Raw genomic sequence first — 18833 nt, 5'->3', positions numbered from 1 at the left:
GTCTGAGCCCCCTTTGGGCTCTGTGCTGACAGCTCAGAGCCTGGAGCCTGCTTTGGATTCTGTGTCTCCCTCTCTCTCTGCCCCTTCCCCACTCACACTCTGTCTCTCTCTGTCTCTCAAAAATAAATAAATGTTAAAAAAAAGTTTTTAAAAACATTTCAGGCGAAAGGGATTACTTGGAAGGTTTGTAAAATGAGAAGGTTGGATGAGAAAGATAAACATGGATATATTTTATATCTTTTATAACACCCACCTATGGTTTTAGACTTTGCTGAAATTCAGCAAACAGTAGTGGAATGAATGCAGGAATGCATGGATTTAACAAGAGAAAAGAGAATGTCAGGATGATATTGAGGAGTTTAATAAATGTAGGACAGATTTACAAAAGCCCTGAAAATCAGAAACAGGAATTTGAATATAATATTGATAACTAGGATATGAGCAACAAAGTAAAGGAGTGTAAGCAATTTAAAAAAAGAGAGAGGGGAGCACCTGAGTGGCTCAGTCAGTTGAGCTCCAACTCTTGGTTTCAGCCCAGGTCATGATCTCATGGTTCGAGGGTTCAAGCGCCACATCAGGCTCCACACTGACAGTGCACAGCCTGCTTGGGATTCTCTCTCTCCCTGTCTCTCTTCACCTCTCACTTCCCCAACTCACATGCTCGTTCTCTCTCAAAAAAGAAAAAAACAAAAAAAACCACATTTGATGGAGGCATTTTGGACTGATGGGCAAAAAGTCATAATTGTTGAGATATAAACCAACAAGATTTCTGGTTAGGTTTTGGCTTTAGGAATAGAGAGGGAACATAGTAGGAGGAAATATTAAGAATTGGGATTAACATTTTGAGAAAGATTGGCAAGGACTCTTAGATGCTGCATCTTTCACAGGACAGATGGCATTGGTGTGTCCTCCTAAAATAACAGTTCAGATTTCTGAAGGAAAATAGGAAAGGAGATGAGTACTCAGGGGGCCATCTAGAGAATGCGTGAGGAAAACGTGCCATGGTATATTGTCCAAACAATGAGAGATTAATAAGACATGTGTTCTCTGTAAGCTTAAGTTTTAAATTTTATTGAAGTTCACTGTACAGGAAGAAATAATGTATGTTTTAGATAGAAGTGGCTAGGTATAAATTTTAGACATATGTAAAGAGTTTTACGAAATTAATGGTCTACCTAAAATAGATTACTCAGGTTTTTTTTTTTTTTTAAGTTTATTTATTTTGAGAGAGAGAGAGAGAGAGAACGAGCTGGGGAGGGGCTGAGAGAGAAGAGGACAGAGGATCTGAGGTGAGCTCTGAGCTGTCAGCGCAGAGCCCCATGGGGGGCTCGAGTTCACAAGCCATGAGATCATGACCTGAGCTGAAGATGGATGCTTAACCGACTGAGCCACCCAGGTGCCCCCAGATTACCCAGTTTTAAAAGGACCAGCCATGGGGTGTCTGGGTGGCTCAGTCGGTTAAGTGTCCAACTTCGGCTCAGGTCATGATCTGTGAGTTCAAGTCCCGCATCAGGCTCTGTGCTGACAGCTCAGAGCCTGGAGCCTGCTTTGGATTCTGTGTCTCCCTCTCTCTCTGCCCCTCTCCTGCTCACACTCTCTCTCTCTTTCTCTCTCTCTCCAAAAATAAATAAACATTAAAAAATTCTGATATAGCAGACAGTTCACAGTTAATTACTACTTAATTTTCACTGGAGACTAAAGTTTTTAAGAGTTAAAATTCTCCTAACTATAATTAAAACTGATGAAAATAAAAAAAGTAACTCTGTATGTACAAAAGTAGGAGATATATAAAAAAAAAGATATAAAGAATGGGAATATATTTTTGGTAAAGGTAAAAAAAAATAATAATTTTGTCCTAAATGAGACTGGTTGTTTGGAAAAAAATGGCTTGGGACAAAATCTAAATGCAAAGGAAAGTTATAAAAGGTTCACAAAGGGAAATCTTTGAAAAAAAATTTTATGTGTGGTTAGGACAGAGTAAGGTTAAAATAAATAGATTGTTAAAATACACCGATAAAAGATTAAAATTCTACTTTTCTCTCTATTCAAAAAACAGTTTTCTTGGATTATGGACCTGATCTTGAGGGGAAAAAAAATTGTAAACATAGGTCTTTTGTCTCTTTTGTGTGCCAAAAAAAACAAAGAAAGAAAGAAAGAAAGAAGCCAAAGCTTTATGTTTTGTCCTTATCAATCAGGTCTTTGATTACTTAGTCAAAACTTCTCAATGTTAAAAAAGACAGGTTTTGCTAATAACTATATAAACCTACATATTTGCCTTTAAAATCTCTTATTGCCACCTTGATTAAATAAATAATTATAATTTATAATAATTTAAGGGGTACAGTTGGTTGAACATCTGACTTCGGCTCAGGTCATAATCTCACAGCTCGTGATTTCAAGCCCCACGTCAGGCTCTGTGCTGACAGCTCGGAGCCTGGAGCCTGCTTCGGATTCTGTGTCTCCCTCTCTCTCTGCCCCTAACCCACTCTCATTCTGTCTCCCTCTCTCTCAAAAGTAAATAAACATTTTTTAAATATTAAAATTTATAATAATTTTAATACAATATATAATATATTTTAATATAATATATAACTTGATTTAATTTTATATAATAATATTATATATATAATACATAATATAATATAATTTAGGATATGCTTCATAACTGTCTATAATTTTAACAAACTTCCCCAAATTTAAATTGTAAATAAAATATTTTTGAACAATTGGGCCTTTTTATTTAATATGTTACTTAAAAAACCCTGTCAAACAAATAGTAATAGGTTGTATTACTTAGGTAAATACTATGACTGCTCAAACATATATATAAAATTCATAAAATATTTAGATATTTTAATACAAAGTCATCACTTAATATTCTGATTATCAAAATGTTATATGTTACAAAAATAACTAAATTTCCTTGTCAATTACATCATAATAAACTCTCATATCACATTATTAACCATGTCCATTTTTAAATCTCTTGTCAGTTATAATTATTGTTCTGATGCTCTTACAAAATATGTTTCATCTTCAAAAAAATTTATAAAAAAACTTTTAAGACAAATACAGGTATTTGGCATCTTTAAAATCATAAAACAAATAAATAAAAACTTTCAAAATGAAAAAAACTACATTTAAACTACTACATTAATAACATTTATAAATAAACAAAATAAGATTATAATTTTTATAACTCTTGTTAAAAATATTGCTTGTTCTCTAATGTTTGCTCTTCCAAATTAAAAAAAATTATCTTAAGATATCTATGATATTATAAAACTATAATAAAATATTCATTTATATACAAATTAAAACATTTAACTTTTCTCTTTACTTAAACCTTCTAAAATTCAAAAACTCTCAATAAATGTTCTTTCTTTCCTGACAAGTACAATTGTTTACATAAATCCAATAAGAATCTGTTTTCCTTATAATAAAACACCATTAAAAATACTCATTATTTTACCAAGGCTTTAACTAAAATGTCATATTTAAAAATGATATACATAAACTCAAATATAACCAAAAAAATTAAAAAAACAAAAGTTAACTTTATAAAACATGAAGCCAATAAAGCCCCTTAAAAATCTTAGCTTAATACCTTACTTAAAAATTTGCAACAACCTTACCAGGTAACTAAACAATGTCACTTCTCATTCCTTTTATCACCAAAACACACAGTCTCTATCCAAACAATTTTCTATTCCTCTCTCTCAGACAAAAAATGTCATTCGTTCCTGCCAAAAATATCAACAATTCTCTCCTACCTACTTGCCCCATGGAGTAAGTCCTCGGGGCCTGACAGCCAATCAATTTTGGCAAGTGAATTTTACACACATATCATCTTTTGGTAAAACTCAATGGGTACATGTGTCTTATAGACACTTTTTCAAAATATATATGGGCTGCTGCCCAAAGAGAAAAACACACCTCACATGTTATTTCTCGTTTATTAAAATGTTTTGCAATGATGGATATACCTAAAAAGATCAAAACTAATAATACCCCAGCTTACACCTCACAACAATTACAACTCTTCTTACAACAATAAAATAAATACCATTCCACTAAAATTCCTTATAACCCACAAAATCAAGCCATCCTAAAACTTGCAAATGGCCTCCTAAAATTATTTTTATTAAAACAAAAAGGGGACAATACCACCCCTATGGCCAAATTAATATAAGCCCTATTCCCATTAAATCATTTACAATTAGGCAGAAATTTTCTCTCTGCAATGCTCATTTTCAAATGGAACAGGAACTCCCAAAACCCAAAGTATGGTATAGATGGGCCAACCTGGAAAGGTCCAATACAATTGTTAACCTGGGAGAGATGTTGTGCTGCTGTGCTTTCTCCTCAGGGCCCTTTGTGGGTACCTACTCGGTTAATAAAACCACGAGGGACTCAGGAATCCAATACTAAACTTCAAACTGATGACAATGACCCCTCCCAGCGGGATGTCAAATCCAAAGAAGAGGAAAATTGATCATTCAGCCAACTGAGACATCTCTTGAGGGATGTTAAAAAATTAACCTCACAGCCTAAAGAGGTTCTAATCAACACGGGCACGCCTGTGATGCCTGAAAATACGTTCCTATCCGTCATCTCTTGCCTAATTGCCAACTCAGCTAAAGTAATACTCCTGCTAATGTGTCTGAATTCTTTACCTGTTGCTTCTACTCACCCACACTCTACTTTTACCTGCTGGGCTCATCTTCTTAGCCCTCCTATGTTTGATTTAGTCTCTTGGGAAGATCCTGAAATTCCTATCTCATCTAATGAGTCCTCTATTACCGTAGGATACTGGGTTCCCATTAATGCTGATGATTCATCTAACTATCCAGCCCATAGGCTCCCAATAAATTGGGCTTTTTCTCACTCGGGCATCCCTCTATGTTTATTATATAATCCTAATACTCAAAATACTAACCAAAGTCGCTGTGTCCCTCTTCACAAACAATGGTATACGAACAGCATTCTTAAAACACCAGAAGATGAATCTCAGGTAAGTACTATCAAATATCAACATTTTGTTCTCACGATAGGAATAGGAGGAAACCTAACTGAGGGAAAACAACAACCAAAACCTCTAATGCCAGTATGTACAAGACCCTGGCTAGAGATGGGGTCCTATGATGGCTTCTCATGGGACCTCTGCTGTTCTCGTAATTTTACCCAAATATCCCTATTGAACAACACAATCCTTAAAGACTGGGGACCCCATGAACTGATGGTGATAAAAAGTAATAAAACTTGGGAAGGACATATCTGAAATTGGTCACTTCCTTTCCATTATGATACCTCTAAACCCATATGGAATCCTGGATTTGTGAGTCTGATACTTAGATACTCCACTAATGCCTATACCTCTATTAAAACTTTTTCTTGGAGGGTTGGCCTACCATTTATTCAAAGAAAATTTAGACATGGTCCCGTGACACTTATACACAGCAAATTTAACTGGTCCTATACCGGTAAAATCAATACTACTCTTATATGTACCATAAGGCCATATGTTTTCTTACTTGCATCTATAGGTCCAAATCTTAATGAGACACACACTATTTTCATAGGAAACAAAACATGGGCAACCCCCTGTTGCTCTACTACAAACACATCACATTTACATACAACTTTTGTCTATACAGCCAAACGAAAGGCACAGCTCAGGTTGCCAGTCTAATTAAATCAGCCCTGGCAAGGGGGTCCCCATTGCAACAGCTTGTCCCTGCATTAAAAGAAAGAATGAGAAGCCAGAAGGTTTCTAGGCATTTTCTTGGCGGCTATTTTACCCATTACAGCATTTGCAGCAACAGCAACTACAGTAGCCACCTCCTTAGCTATCTCCTTACAGACCAAACACCAAATAAATCAATATATGCAAAACACTACTTTAGATTTAGAAAAGCAAGTAAGAATTGATCAACAAATCCTTGCCCAACCTCAGGCATTAGCAGCCTAGGTGTCCAGCTAGGAGAACATCAACAGGCATTATGAACCCAATCACAACTTGTATGTGACTCAGGTTTCACAACCTACTGTATCACTCCCACTTACTACAATGAGTCCTGGAATCAAATGCATAGACCTCTTGATCAGGCATTCGACTCACCCTTGAACATCTCCATTAAAAACTTAAAAATCAGATTGCAAAACAGTTACAAGAGCTTCAATGAAAAAAGCCAATATGCCACAATTAACAGTCTCAACAATATTTCTCTTTTTTAAAAATTTTTTTAATGTTCATTTATTTTTGGCAGAGAGAGAGAGACAGAGCATGAGTGGGGGAGGGGCAGAGAGAGAGGGAGACACAGAATCCGAAGCAGGCTCCAGGCTCTGAACTGTCAGCACAGAGCCCAACGCGGGGCTCAAACTCACAGACCACGAGATCATGACCTGAGCCGAAATCAAATGCTCAACTGACTGAGCCACCCAGGCACCCCTCTCAATGATATTTCTAACTGGATCAACCCAAAAAACTGGTTCTCCTCGTTCAATCTACACTCCTGTTTTAACACTATTATAATATTACTAATCATCTTGTTTCTCGTTGCAGTTATCAACATGATGGTGTCTCTTTGCTCCCGTAACAAGTCACCCAAGGTATTCTTCACCAATACCCAGATGCTCACCACTTCTGTGACAACGCCTTTTCCTGCTAATAAAAAGATAAAAGGGGGTAGATGGTGAGTTATTTTTAGAGAGTGTATTTGTAAGTCCTGAAGGGTGAATGAGGTAATTGCTGAAACATCAGCTATGTTCTGGTCTCAAGGCTGTCGAATGAGATAGCACTATGAGGACAGAGTCCCCTGATCCCCTAAAGGATACTTTAGACACAACACCTGCTGTACCTCCCTGGCATTCCTTGAAACCATAAGCACTCCCTTCATGCCTTCGTGTAGCCACCAGATGTATGTCTGGCTAATGTCTAAAGACCCTTTGTGCTCTCCTTCCTTGCTTTGATACTCTTTGATACTTCTATCTAAATAAAAACTGTGTGCCGTCTGCTGCGGCTGCTGCTGTTCTCGCTGGCAGAGACAACCTTGTATGTCTGCTCAGTCTAAGTGTCTGAGAACTTTTTCTTCAGTGCGTGGCTACCTTCACCCTTAACTAGACATATATGGAAATATGGAAGCCAGTGTTGCTCAGAATGTTTTGGAACTTCTTTGGGAGGATTGCAAGGAAAGACAGGGTGGATTCAAAAGTTTGCTTCCATCTGCTTAAGCCTGCTCTGATTTTAGCTACTTCCCTCATTTGTTCTACCTGTTCACACTTTGGGATAAGATTCCATTTCTTCTGATGTGAGCTTGAAATCATTGACTTCAAATAGATAATGATTACTATATTCTTATGTTCTCTGATGCTCATTTTCTGAAACAAAATTTCCCCATATACTTTTTGCCTCTATTTTAAAATTTAAAAACCCCACATAGACAGTTAGGGTTTCCTTCTTAGCCTGTGAGCTAGAAATATTAGAAATATCAAAGGAGCAACAATAATCACACATTAATAAACATAGGGATCAAAAAATAAGAATTCAAGGAGACAATAAAGGTACAGACCAAAACACTGGAGGATTTGTCCTGTCACACAAGTTTAGTTTCACTCCATTCCAGGGCCCCCTGTGTTACCCTGGACTCGGCTGGACAACTAATCAGTGCACTATTGACATAGGGTAGATCAGAAGGTTTGCTGGATAATAAACAAATTTATCACTGCCACAAGGCAAAGCATTTTATGAGTGGATAAAGAGCGTCCTTATCACTTCTGAAAATATCTTTACTTTTTGCTAAAAATGTCACAGCATCAGACTTACCAGATACCACGGTATTGACAGAGATCAGTACCCTCAAAGCTGATATCCTCCCCAGAGTATGCATTTGGAGTGGTCAGCCACGGAGGAGCCACTGACAGGAAATATTGCTGAGTTTTGTTGAGTGATAAAGAAAAAAAACCAACGCCTACAATTCATTGGTTCTTGCAGAGTGCTGAAGTGACAACATAAATTTTGTAGCAACTCATTTAGAAAGTAGTATTTGGGGAAGCATAAATTACACCTGGTAAAATGCACAAATCTTTAGTGGACAGCTTGATGAATTTTTACGTGTGTATACACTCAGATGATCGCCTACAAAACCAAGGTAAGACCATTTCACTATTAAGAAGTTTCCTTCCTGTTCCTTCTCTGTCAATATCCCTTCCCCAGAGAGAAACACAATTCTGACTTCTATCACCACTTTGCCAGTTTTTGAACTCCATATAAATGAAATTCCACCATGTGAGGAATTCAACTCTACCTGCCATACATAAGCTTCTCAATATGGTTCTCACTGTCACCCTGAACCCGATTCTTCCCCGGGTGGCCAAGTATGGCAGCCATCTTTCATTTCAAATTGTCACAGACAGTCTGCCTTTCCTTTCATCTATCTGAGTGTCATTGTGTTGTGTCCCACCATCAAAAAAAAACTTTCAATCTTATAAAACATTGGCACTGTGGGCAAGATTGCATGGCCACAACTGCTTACTCTTGCATAGCTTCTTGGGGGTCTGCTCTTGCCTTACTAATTTATTCCAAACCACCAGGAGAACAGCTTGGGAAGGAAGTGTTGCCTGTTGATAAGCTTGTGCTTTAACTTGCAGCTTGTTGCTGTGTCTGTTGGTGGTTTCCATGTGTCTCCTTACCCAAATCTTCTTGGTGTTGGAAGATTAAGAAATAAAGAATGTTATTTCATAATAATAAAAGAGTAAGTTCATAAAGAAGACATAACATTCCTAAAAGTTTGTGCCCTTTATAACTGACCTTCAAAACTATACCTCCTCAACAATAGAAGTTGACAGAAAATCAACAAGTACATAGGAGATTTAAACACTATCGATCAACTCGAACTCATTAACGTTTGTTGAGCACTCCAAAAACAACAGAATATGCACTATTTTCAAGTACGTACGAAATATTTATGAAGTTAGTCCTCTACTAGAGTCACATATCATGTCTCAATACATTTAAAATATCTCAACTCATACACAATACGTTCTCTGACCACAGAGAGGTGAAATTAGAAATCAATTATGGAAATATATCTGGAAAATCCTCAAATATTTGGAAACTGAATAGCACTTTTCTAAATAATCCACAGGTCCAGAAGCAATCTAAAAAAGTTTATTAAGTATTTTGAACTAAATGGAAATGAAAAGCTTCACGAAAGAAAATTCTAAGCAAAAACAACCCCCTTAAACCAAGCATTTCAAAAAATATTCCCAATTATACACAAGTTTTTCTAAAATAATGAAAACAGAGGGATTACATCCTATCTTAGTCAGCTCAGGGTACAATTACAAAATACCATAGATTGGATGGCTTAAGCAAGAGACATTTATTTGTCACAGTTGTAGAGGCTAGGAGGTCCAACATCAAGATGTTGGCCAATTTGGTTCTTGGTAAGATTGCCTCTTCCTGACTTGTAGACAGCTACCTTTTCACTGTGTCCTTAGTGGTAGAGAGAGAGTTCTCTCTCTTCCTTTTTTTTTTTTTTAATAAGAACACTATTCACATCATGGAACCCTCAGAATCTCATCTAAACTCAATTACCACTCAAAACCCTGACCTCCTGATGCATCACATTGGGAGTTGAACTGAATTTCGAAAGGACACAAACATCAGTCCATAACCCTGTGCCAACTCATTCAACACCACTAGCATGACCCTGATACCACATAAAGCAAGGGAAAATATTATTAGAGAATATTATCAGTATCTCTCACGAACATAGATGCAAAAATTCTAAGGAAAATTGTAGTAAATAGAATCTAACAATATATATTAAGGATGATACATTATGTCCAAGTGGGTTTTAACCAAGAATGCCAGCTGAATTTAATATTCAGAAAAAAATATTACCATGTCAAAAGCTAAAAAAGAAGAAAATTCTGATCATCTCAATTGGCACAAAAAATATTTTTACAAAATCAAACATCTATTCCTATTTAAAACTCTGAGACCCTGATGAACATGAATACAAAAATTCTCAACAAAATACTAGCCAACTGGATCCAAGAATACATTAAAATAATTATTCACCATGATCAAGTGGGATTTATACCCGGGATGCAGGGCTGGTTCAATATCCACAAATCAATGTGATACATCATGTTAATAAAAGAAAGAACCATATGATCCTCTCAATAGATGCAGAGAAAGCATTTGACAAAATACAGCATCCTTTTTTGAAAAAACCCTCAAAAAAGTAGAGTTATAAGGATTATACCTCAAGATCATAAAAGCCATATACGAAAGACCCACCACTAATACCCCACCCTCAATGGGGAGAAACTGAAAGCTTACCCCCTAAGGCCAGGAACACAACAAGATGTCCACTCTCACCACTGTGATTCAACATAGTGTTGGAAGTCTTAGCCTCAGCAATCAGACAATGGAAAGAAATAAAAGGCATCCAAATTGGCAAGGAGGAAGTCAAATTCACTCTTTGCAGATGATATGATACTCTAGGTATAAAACCCAAAAGATTCACCAAAAAACTGCCAGAATTGATCCATGAATTCAGCAAAGCCTCAGGATATAAAATTAATGCACAGATCAGTTGCATTTCTGTACCCTAATAATAAAGCAGCAGAAAGAGAAATCAAGGAATCGATTCCATTTACAATTGCACCAAAACCCATAAAATACCTAGGAATGAACCTAACCAAGGAGGCAAGATATCTACACACTGAAAACTATAGAAAATTTATGATGGAAATTGAATGACACAAAGAAATGGAAAAACATTCCATGCTCATGGTTAAGAAGAACAAATATTGTTAAAATGTTGATACTACCCAAAGCAGTCTACATATTCAATGCAATCCCTATCAAAATAACACCAGCATTTTTCACAGAGCTAGAATGCATTTTTCACGTAGCTAGAACTTCTAATGCTAGAAGATGCATTACAATGCTGTAATCATCAAGACAGTATGGTACTGGCACAAAAACAGACACTTAGATCAATGGAACAGAATAGGAAACCCAGAAATGGACCCACAAACGTATGGCCAACTAATCTTTGGCAAAGCAGGAAAGAATATCCAATGGAATAAAGACAGTCTCTTCAGCAAATGGTGTTAGGAAAACTGGACAGCAACATGCAGAAGCATGAACCTGGACCACTTCCTTACACCATACACAAAAATAAACTCAAAATGGATGAAATACCTAAACATAAGACAGGAAGCTATCCAAAATCCTAAAGCAGAAAGCAGGCAAAAAGCTCTTTGACCTCGGCCACAGCAACTTCTTACTCAACATGTCTCTGGAGGCAAGGGAAACAAAAGCAAAAATGAAGTATTGGGACCTCATCAAAATAAAAAAAGTTTCTGCATAGCAAAGGAAACAATCAGCAAAACTAAAAGCAACTGACAGAATGAGAAGACATTTGCAAATGACATATCAGATAAAGGCTTAGGATCCAAAATCTATAAAGAACTTATCAAACTCAACACCCAAAACCCAAATAATCCAGTGAAGAAATGGGTAAAAGACACGAATAGACATTTTCCCACAGAAGGCATCCAGATGGCTAACAGACACATAAAAAAATGCTCAACATCACTCATCATCATGGAAATACAAAGCAAAACCATAATGAGATACCACCTCACACTGTCAGAATGGCTAAAATCAACAATGCAGGAAACAACAGATGATGGCAAATCGGATGCGGAGAACAAGGAACACTTTTGCACTGATGGTAGGATAGAAACTGGTGCAGCCACTTGGGAAAACAGTGTGGAGATTCCTCAAAAAACTAAAAATAGAACTACCTACGACCCAGAAATTGCACTACTAGGTATTTATCCAAAGGATACAGGAGTGCTGTTTCAAAGGGGCACATGCACCCCAATGATTATAGCAGCGCTATTGACAATAGCCAAAGTGTGGAAAGAGCCCAAATGTCCATCGGTGGATGAATGGATAAAGAAGATGTGGTATATATGTACAATGGAGTATTACTCGGCAATCAAAAGAATGAAATCTTGCCATTTGCAACTGTGTGGATGGAACTAGAGGGTATTATGCTAAGCGAAATTAGTCAGTCAGAGAAAGACAAATATCACATGACTTCACTCATGTGGAATTTAAGGTACAAAACAGATGAACATAAAGGAAGGGAGGCAAAAATAACATTAAAACAGGAAGAGGGACAAAACATAAGAGACTCTTAAATACAGAGAACAAACTGAGGGTTGTTGGAGGGGTTTTGGGTTGGGGGGGCGTGCGCTAAATGGACAAGGGGCATTAAGGAGGACACTTGTTGGGATGAGCACTGGGTGTTATAAGTATGTGATGAATCACTGGATTCTACTGAAATCATTATTGCACAATATGCTAAGTAACTTGGATGTAAATTTAAAAAAATAAAATAAAATAAAACTCTGAGAAAGTAGGAATAGAAGAAACATTCTTCTACACAATAAAGAGCACCTATAAAACAAACAGAACCCAGCAGCCAACATTGTGTTCATGGTGAAAGTCAGCTTGCTTTCCCCTAAGACTAGAAGTAATACCAGGATGTCCACTTTCATTACTTCTAATGAGCCTTTCACTAAAGGGTTTAGCCAGTGCAATAAGTAAGCATGATCTTGGGTTATAATAAGAAATATATATTTGATTGCTTGCACAGAGCTCCTAAAATCCTTGTAATTTCCTGAGTGATAGAGATGAGAGGAGTGCCTTTTGTTATTCACAACAAGTCCCTTTCTTTAAAAAAATTTTTTTTAATTTATTTATTTTTGAAGAGAGAGACAGAAAGACCTAGCAGGGGAGGGGCAGAAAGAGAGTGAGAGAGAGAGAATCCTGAGCAGACTCTGCACTGTCAGCATGGAGCCCGATTTGGGGCTTAAACTCACTAACCGTGAGCTGAAACCGAGAGTTGGATGCTTAGCTGACTGGGCCACCCAGATGCCTCCATAACAAGCCCCTTTCAACCATACCTGAGTTTATACTAATGAGGTAAACTTGACATGCCTCTGGATAGCTTTAGGATGGTGGCTGGTTTCAGGGAAAGCAACCACATCTCTAAGGGTTGGCAACTTCAAGCCTATCGCATGACCTCCAGAGCCAATGATTTAATCATTATGCCTACGTAACGGAAACTATATGAAAATCCTAAACAAAAGCGTTCAGAAGGCTTCTGCTTTGGTGAATGCATCCAAAACTCTGTGGGGACAACAGAGCCCCTATGCTTGAGAGCTTTTCAGATCTGACCTATATACATCTTCATCTGGCTGTTTCTTTGTATCTTTTTAAATATTTTTTATAATAAACCAGTGTTTATTACCATTATAGCAAATTATCAAACCTGGGGGAAGGGGTCTCATGGGAGCTCTCAATTTGTAGCCAAGTTGGACAGTAATGTGAGCAACCTGGAGACCCACCACATGCAACTGGCATCTGAAGTAGAGGGCTGTCTTTTGGCACTGAGCCTGTATCTGTGGGGTCTGTGCTAATTCTGGATAATTAGTGTCAAAATTGAATGAAATCGTACATCACGCAGTTGGTGTGTACAGACAATTGGAGAATTGCTTGGTGTCGAAAATTTTGATGTCAGAAATTTCATTGTGAAAATTTCGATGTCAGAAATTTCATGAGTAGATAAACAGTTATTATTCAATAAGTGAAAACAAATAAAAGTCATACAGATTGGAAAGGAAGAAAGGAAGCTGTCTTAATTTACATATATCATGATCATCTCTATTGTAAATCTGACAGAATCTTCAAAAAAACTATTCAAACCACTAAGTATAATTATCTAGGTTGCAGAATATATAAGGTCAATATACAAAACTCAGTTGTATTTTAATATAATATCAAGGAACAATTAGAAATTGAAATTTGAAAAATAATACCCTTGGCGCACCTGGGTGGCTCAGTCCGTTGAGCATCTGACTTCAGCTCAGGTCATGATCTCACGGTTCCTGAGTTTGAGCCCTGTAACAGGCTCCCTGCTGTCAGTGTGAAACCCTCTTCAGGTCCTCTGCCCCCCTCTCTCCCTGCCCCACCTCTGCTCATGTTCTCTGTCTCAAAAATAAACATAAAAAATAACAATATCCTTTACAGTAGCATCCAAAAGTATGAAATGTAGTATTTAGGGACAAGCCTCGGCAAGATGTGTAAAGCTATACACTGAAATGTATAAAATATTGCAGAGAGAAATAAAAGTAGGCCTAAATAAATGAGAGATCTACGACGCTCATGGATTGGAAGACTCATTATCGCTAAGATACTAATTCTCCTCAAACTGATATATACTTCAACATAATCCGGTTAAAATCCAGAAAGTGTTCTTTGCAGAAATTGACAAAGTCTAAAATGTATACGGAAATGCAAAGTACCTAGGATAGCCAAAACAACTTTGCAAAAGAACAGTCGTAGAGCTAATGCTAACGGATTTCAAGACTTATAAAGCTACAAACCGTGTGATATTGGCACAACAATAGACACAAGGTTCAATAAACACCATAGAGAGTCCATAAATAGACTCTTACACATGAGTGTAAATGATTTTCAACAAAGACAAAAGGTAATTTAGTGGTTTTGGGATATGCACATGAATATCAGTGTGCAAAAAAGAAAAAAAAAAGGAACCTAGGTCTATATCTCCACCAAATACAAAATTCCATCAAAATAGATTATAAATATAAATATATAACCTAATTCTAGAAATGTTCTATAACAAAACACTAGGAAATCTTTGTGTTAGAAAAAAAAAAATTCTTAGGGGCCCCTGGGTGGCTCAATCAGTTGAGCATCTGACTTTGGCTCGGGTCATGATCTCGCTGTCCATGAGTTCAAGGCTCTGTGCTGACAGCTCAGACCCTGGAGCCTGCTCCGGATTCTGTGTCTCCCACACTCTCTGCCCCTTCCCCACTCATGCTCTTTCTCTCTCACTCTCAAAAATAAATAAATATTAAAAAATAATAAGAGGAAAAAATTCCTAGATGCAACCAAAAGCATAGTCAAGTAAAGGAATAAGTCGATAAATTATTCATCAAATAAAAAAAGTCCTCTCTTAAAAACAAACAAACAACAAACAACAACAACTACCAAAAACCATCTCTTCAAAAGACAGTGAATGTTGTAAAGAGAATGAAAGGACTTGTATTCAGAAAATAGAAAGAATTCTGAATAAAGAATGAAGAAACAAACTACTGAATTTTTTTAAATGAGAAAAGCATTTCAGCACTTACCAAAGAAAATATATGAGTGATAAATAAATTTATGATAAGACAGTCATCATTAGTCTTAGAGAGATATACATTAAAACCATAATGAGAGATTAATATAACATTGTATGTCTTTGATAACTTTGATAATAAAACTTTTATAAAACCATTAGAGAGAAATACACATCTACTGTGATGTCTAAAAAATCTGATCATACCTGGGTGCTGAGTGGCTCAGTTGGTTAAGCATCTGACTCTTGATTTTTAGCTCAGGTCTTGATCTCACTGTTTGTGAATTTGAGCCCCATTCTGGGCTCCATGCTGGCAGTGCAGAGCCTGCTTGGGATTCTCTCTCCCTCTCTCTCTGCCCTCCCATAAACTTAAAAAAAGAAAATACTGACCATACCATGAATTGACAAAAATAGGGAAAAACTGGAAATTTGGACATTGGTGGGAGGAAAGTAAAATAGTATGACCACTTAGCAAAAAGTTTGGCAAAATTACTTTAAGTTAAAAATCCACATGCTGTATTATACAGCTAAACCTTTGACAGCTTTTTACTGAGGAAAATAGAAGCACATGTCCACAAAAATACTTGCATAGGAATGTTTGCAGCTTTATTTGCAATTGCCTAAAACTGTAAACAACCCAGGTATCCATCAATAGGTAAATGGATAAACAGACTGTGGTATATTCACAAAATGAAATACTATTTAGCAATAAAAATAATGAAATTTAATGTGTGACCTTATATTAAATCATTATGTTCAGGAAAGGAAACCAGATTCCCCCCTCCACAAAAAGGAGTACATATTGTATGATCACATTTATATAAAAATCTAGAAAATGTAAATTGATATATAATGACAGAAAGCAGATCAGTGGCTCCTTGAAGGAGAACAAGAGTTTGAGGGTAGGATTACAAAGAAAAACAAGAAAATGTGGGGGTGATGGATAAGTTAATTATCTTTTTAAACAATTATTTATTTATTTATTTATTTATTTATTTATTTATTTATATTCATTTATTGTTGAAAGAGAGACAGAATGCGATCAGGGAGGGGCAGAGAGAGAGAGAGGGACACAGAATCCGAAGGCTCCAGGCTCTGAGTTGTCATCACAGAGTCAGACACGGGGCTCGAACCCACCAACCGTGAGATCATGACCTGAGCCAAAGTTGGATGCTCAGCCCACTGAGCCACGCAGGTGCCCCAAGTTCATTATCTTGACTGTGCTGATGGCTCACAAATGTAAAACTATGTCAAAATGTAACAAATTGTACCCTTGAAATATGCACAAAATGTAACAAATAGTTATATCAATTAAACTACAATAAAACTGTCTTGGGGTGCCTGGGTGGCTCAGTCGGTTGAGCATCCAGCTTCAGCTCAGGTCATGATCTCATGGTTTGTGAGTTCGAGCCCCGTGTTGGGCTCTGTGCTGACAGCTCGGAACCTGGAGCCTGTTTTGGATTCTGTGTCTCCCTCTCTCTCTGCTCCTCCCCTGCTCGTGCTCTGTCTTTCTCTCTCTCAAAAATAAATAAATAAACATTAAAAAAAATTTTAAAAAAACAAAGCTGTCTTTAGGTGTTTGGAAATAAAGCACAACCACTGATAGATGTAGATCACAATGGCTATCTTTTAAACTACCAAGGGAAAAGAAAGAAAAGAGGAAGAATATTAGCCAATCCAGCAAGGCAGAGTAAGAGAAAAAAATAAAACAAGGCAGGGGGAAAAAACATACTAAATAAGATGTATAAGATTGTAGAAATATGACCAAATATGTAAGTAACTACAACAAATGTGTATAGTTTACATTCTTGTCTTAAAAGTTAAAATTTTCAAAGAGTTAATAAAAAGCAGCCATATCTGCTTTATTAAAAAGCTGTAGTTCTTTGTAACAGGTATACCTAAAATAAAATGTCACAGAGAAGTTGAAGATACAGAGTCAATGGCATACCAGGCAAATACTAACCAGTGAAAGCTGGAAAAGATGGACTGGGCAGCCAGGGAGGTAAGTGGTTCACATTTCCCATCGATAGAGAACTCACCATTCAAACACAAGGAATGCAATGTGTTGATGGTCTCCAGCAGTTAATGGCTTCAGGATCCATTTCAGCTTTTTTTTTTAATGTTTTAATTTATTTTTGAGAAAGAGAGAGACAGAGTATGAGTGGGGGAGGGTCAGATAGAGAGGGAGACATAGAATCCGAAGCAGGCTCCAGCCTCTGAGCCGTCAGCACAGAGCCTGATGCAGGTCTGGAACTCCTGAACCACGAGATGATGACCTGAGCTGAAGTCTCATGCTCAACTGACTGAGCCACCCAGGCGCTCCTCCATTTCAACTTTTGAGTTGAGGCCATATTCTTCCCAGACAATGACTATGCATGAAGGCACATTAGGGTTTGGCCATTCCTGCTCTTTTAAGATACTTCATACAAGTCATCTTTGCTCCAGGGCTTCTCATGGGTTTGGCGAAGAATTTGGCAGTTCTGTATGTGATCTGAGGCCCTTGTATCCTGCTCCCTCTCCTTTCCTTTCACAGGTTTGACTCAGATCAGCAGCAGGGGCTGAAGGCTTTGCCTCCCCTCTCCTACTTCCTGCCCCTTTCATCTTTCACAGGTATAAGCCCTCTCTCCCAATTAACCTTTACTGCTCCTAACTCCATCTCAGCCTCTGCTTCCTGGAGAGCCTGTTTTAGTTTCCATGTTTTTCTGATTCGGCGGATCTAAACTGCATTTGGGTGATCTATATAATTTTGTATTTCCTCACATGATTCTGATGTTCAACCGCATTTAGCACCCCTGTAATGGAAGACTTTAATACAATCATTTCCTGTACAATGTAATTTAGCATTATACACTATCTTGAAGTCTTTAAAGTGTCATTTACATGGCTGTTGTGACATTAGCAAGTTAAGATGTAAATACAATTTTGCTTTGCTTTGTTTTGAACCCATTTAACTGTGAGTCTCCTCCCAAGCAAGGATGGATGGAGAATTAAGAATGTCAAGGACAGGGTTATGGTGTCTGTTGTGTGCATTACTTGATAAACTTATGTGGAGAAACTTAATGGATTGTTTTTTTTGTTATAGCAAATGGTGTCAAAATGGTTTGGTGAAAATCATGTGCCAAATGTCATTACATTAGTTTTACCTCCAAAATAAATGAAAAATATTTTAAAGATAAAGCCTAGTGTAGCCAAACTGGCTGGAGGGAGAACAGTGACAGAAGATGTCTTAAGTGTTTCAAAAGGCATAATTGAAAAATGAATGGATTTCGTTTTAATTTCTACCATGATGAAAAAAGTTTATCCATTTATTCTGAGAGAGACAGAGAAAGAGAGAGTGTAGGTACACATGTAGGGGGCAGGACAGAGGGAAGGGGAGAGAGAATCCCAAGCAGGATCTGCGGTGACAGTGCATGAGGCTTGATCCCACAAACCGTGAGATCATGATCTGAGCAAAAGTCAAGAGTTGGACGCTTAATCGACCGAGCCAACCAGGAGCCCCTACCATGGTGAAAATGTTTAATGTTTTTCCTGCCATGGAGAAGCAGACTGATTTTTTTCATAAATTTTCAAAATTAAAAATTTTTTGAAAAT

At 37.2% G+C, this 18833-nt stretch overlaps 1 protein-coding gene across 2 annotated transcripts in view; it reads left to right on the top strand.

Moving 5' to 3' along the window:
• Positions 1–18833, top strand: part of LOC124526792 (uncharacterized) — a 46236-nt gene that overhangs the window by 23484 nt on the left and 3919 nt on the right. For both annotated transcript variants that reach the window (XM_047099961.1, XM_047099960.1), the window contains one exon: positions 6566–6695. In XM_047099961.1, the coding sequence (XP_046955917.1) occupies positions 6566–6695 (130 nt within the window). The remainder of the gene's footprint in view (positions 1–6565; positions 6696–18833) is intronic.

The sequence above is a fragment of the Lynx rufus genome, unplaced genomic scaffold, assembly GCF_022079265.1.
Source record: "Lynx rufus isolate CCGP_SWC_20201006 ecotype Redwood Valley unplaced genomic scaffold, mLynRuf1.p SCAF_5, whole genome shotgun sequence".
Taxonomy (NCBI): domain Eukaryota; kingdom Metazoa; phylum Chordata; class Mammalia; order Carnivora; family Felidae; genus Lynx; species Lynx rufus.
The sequence above is the reverse complement of the archived record's forward strand: the minus strand, read 5'-3'. Positions and strand labels throughout refer to the sequence as shown.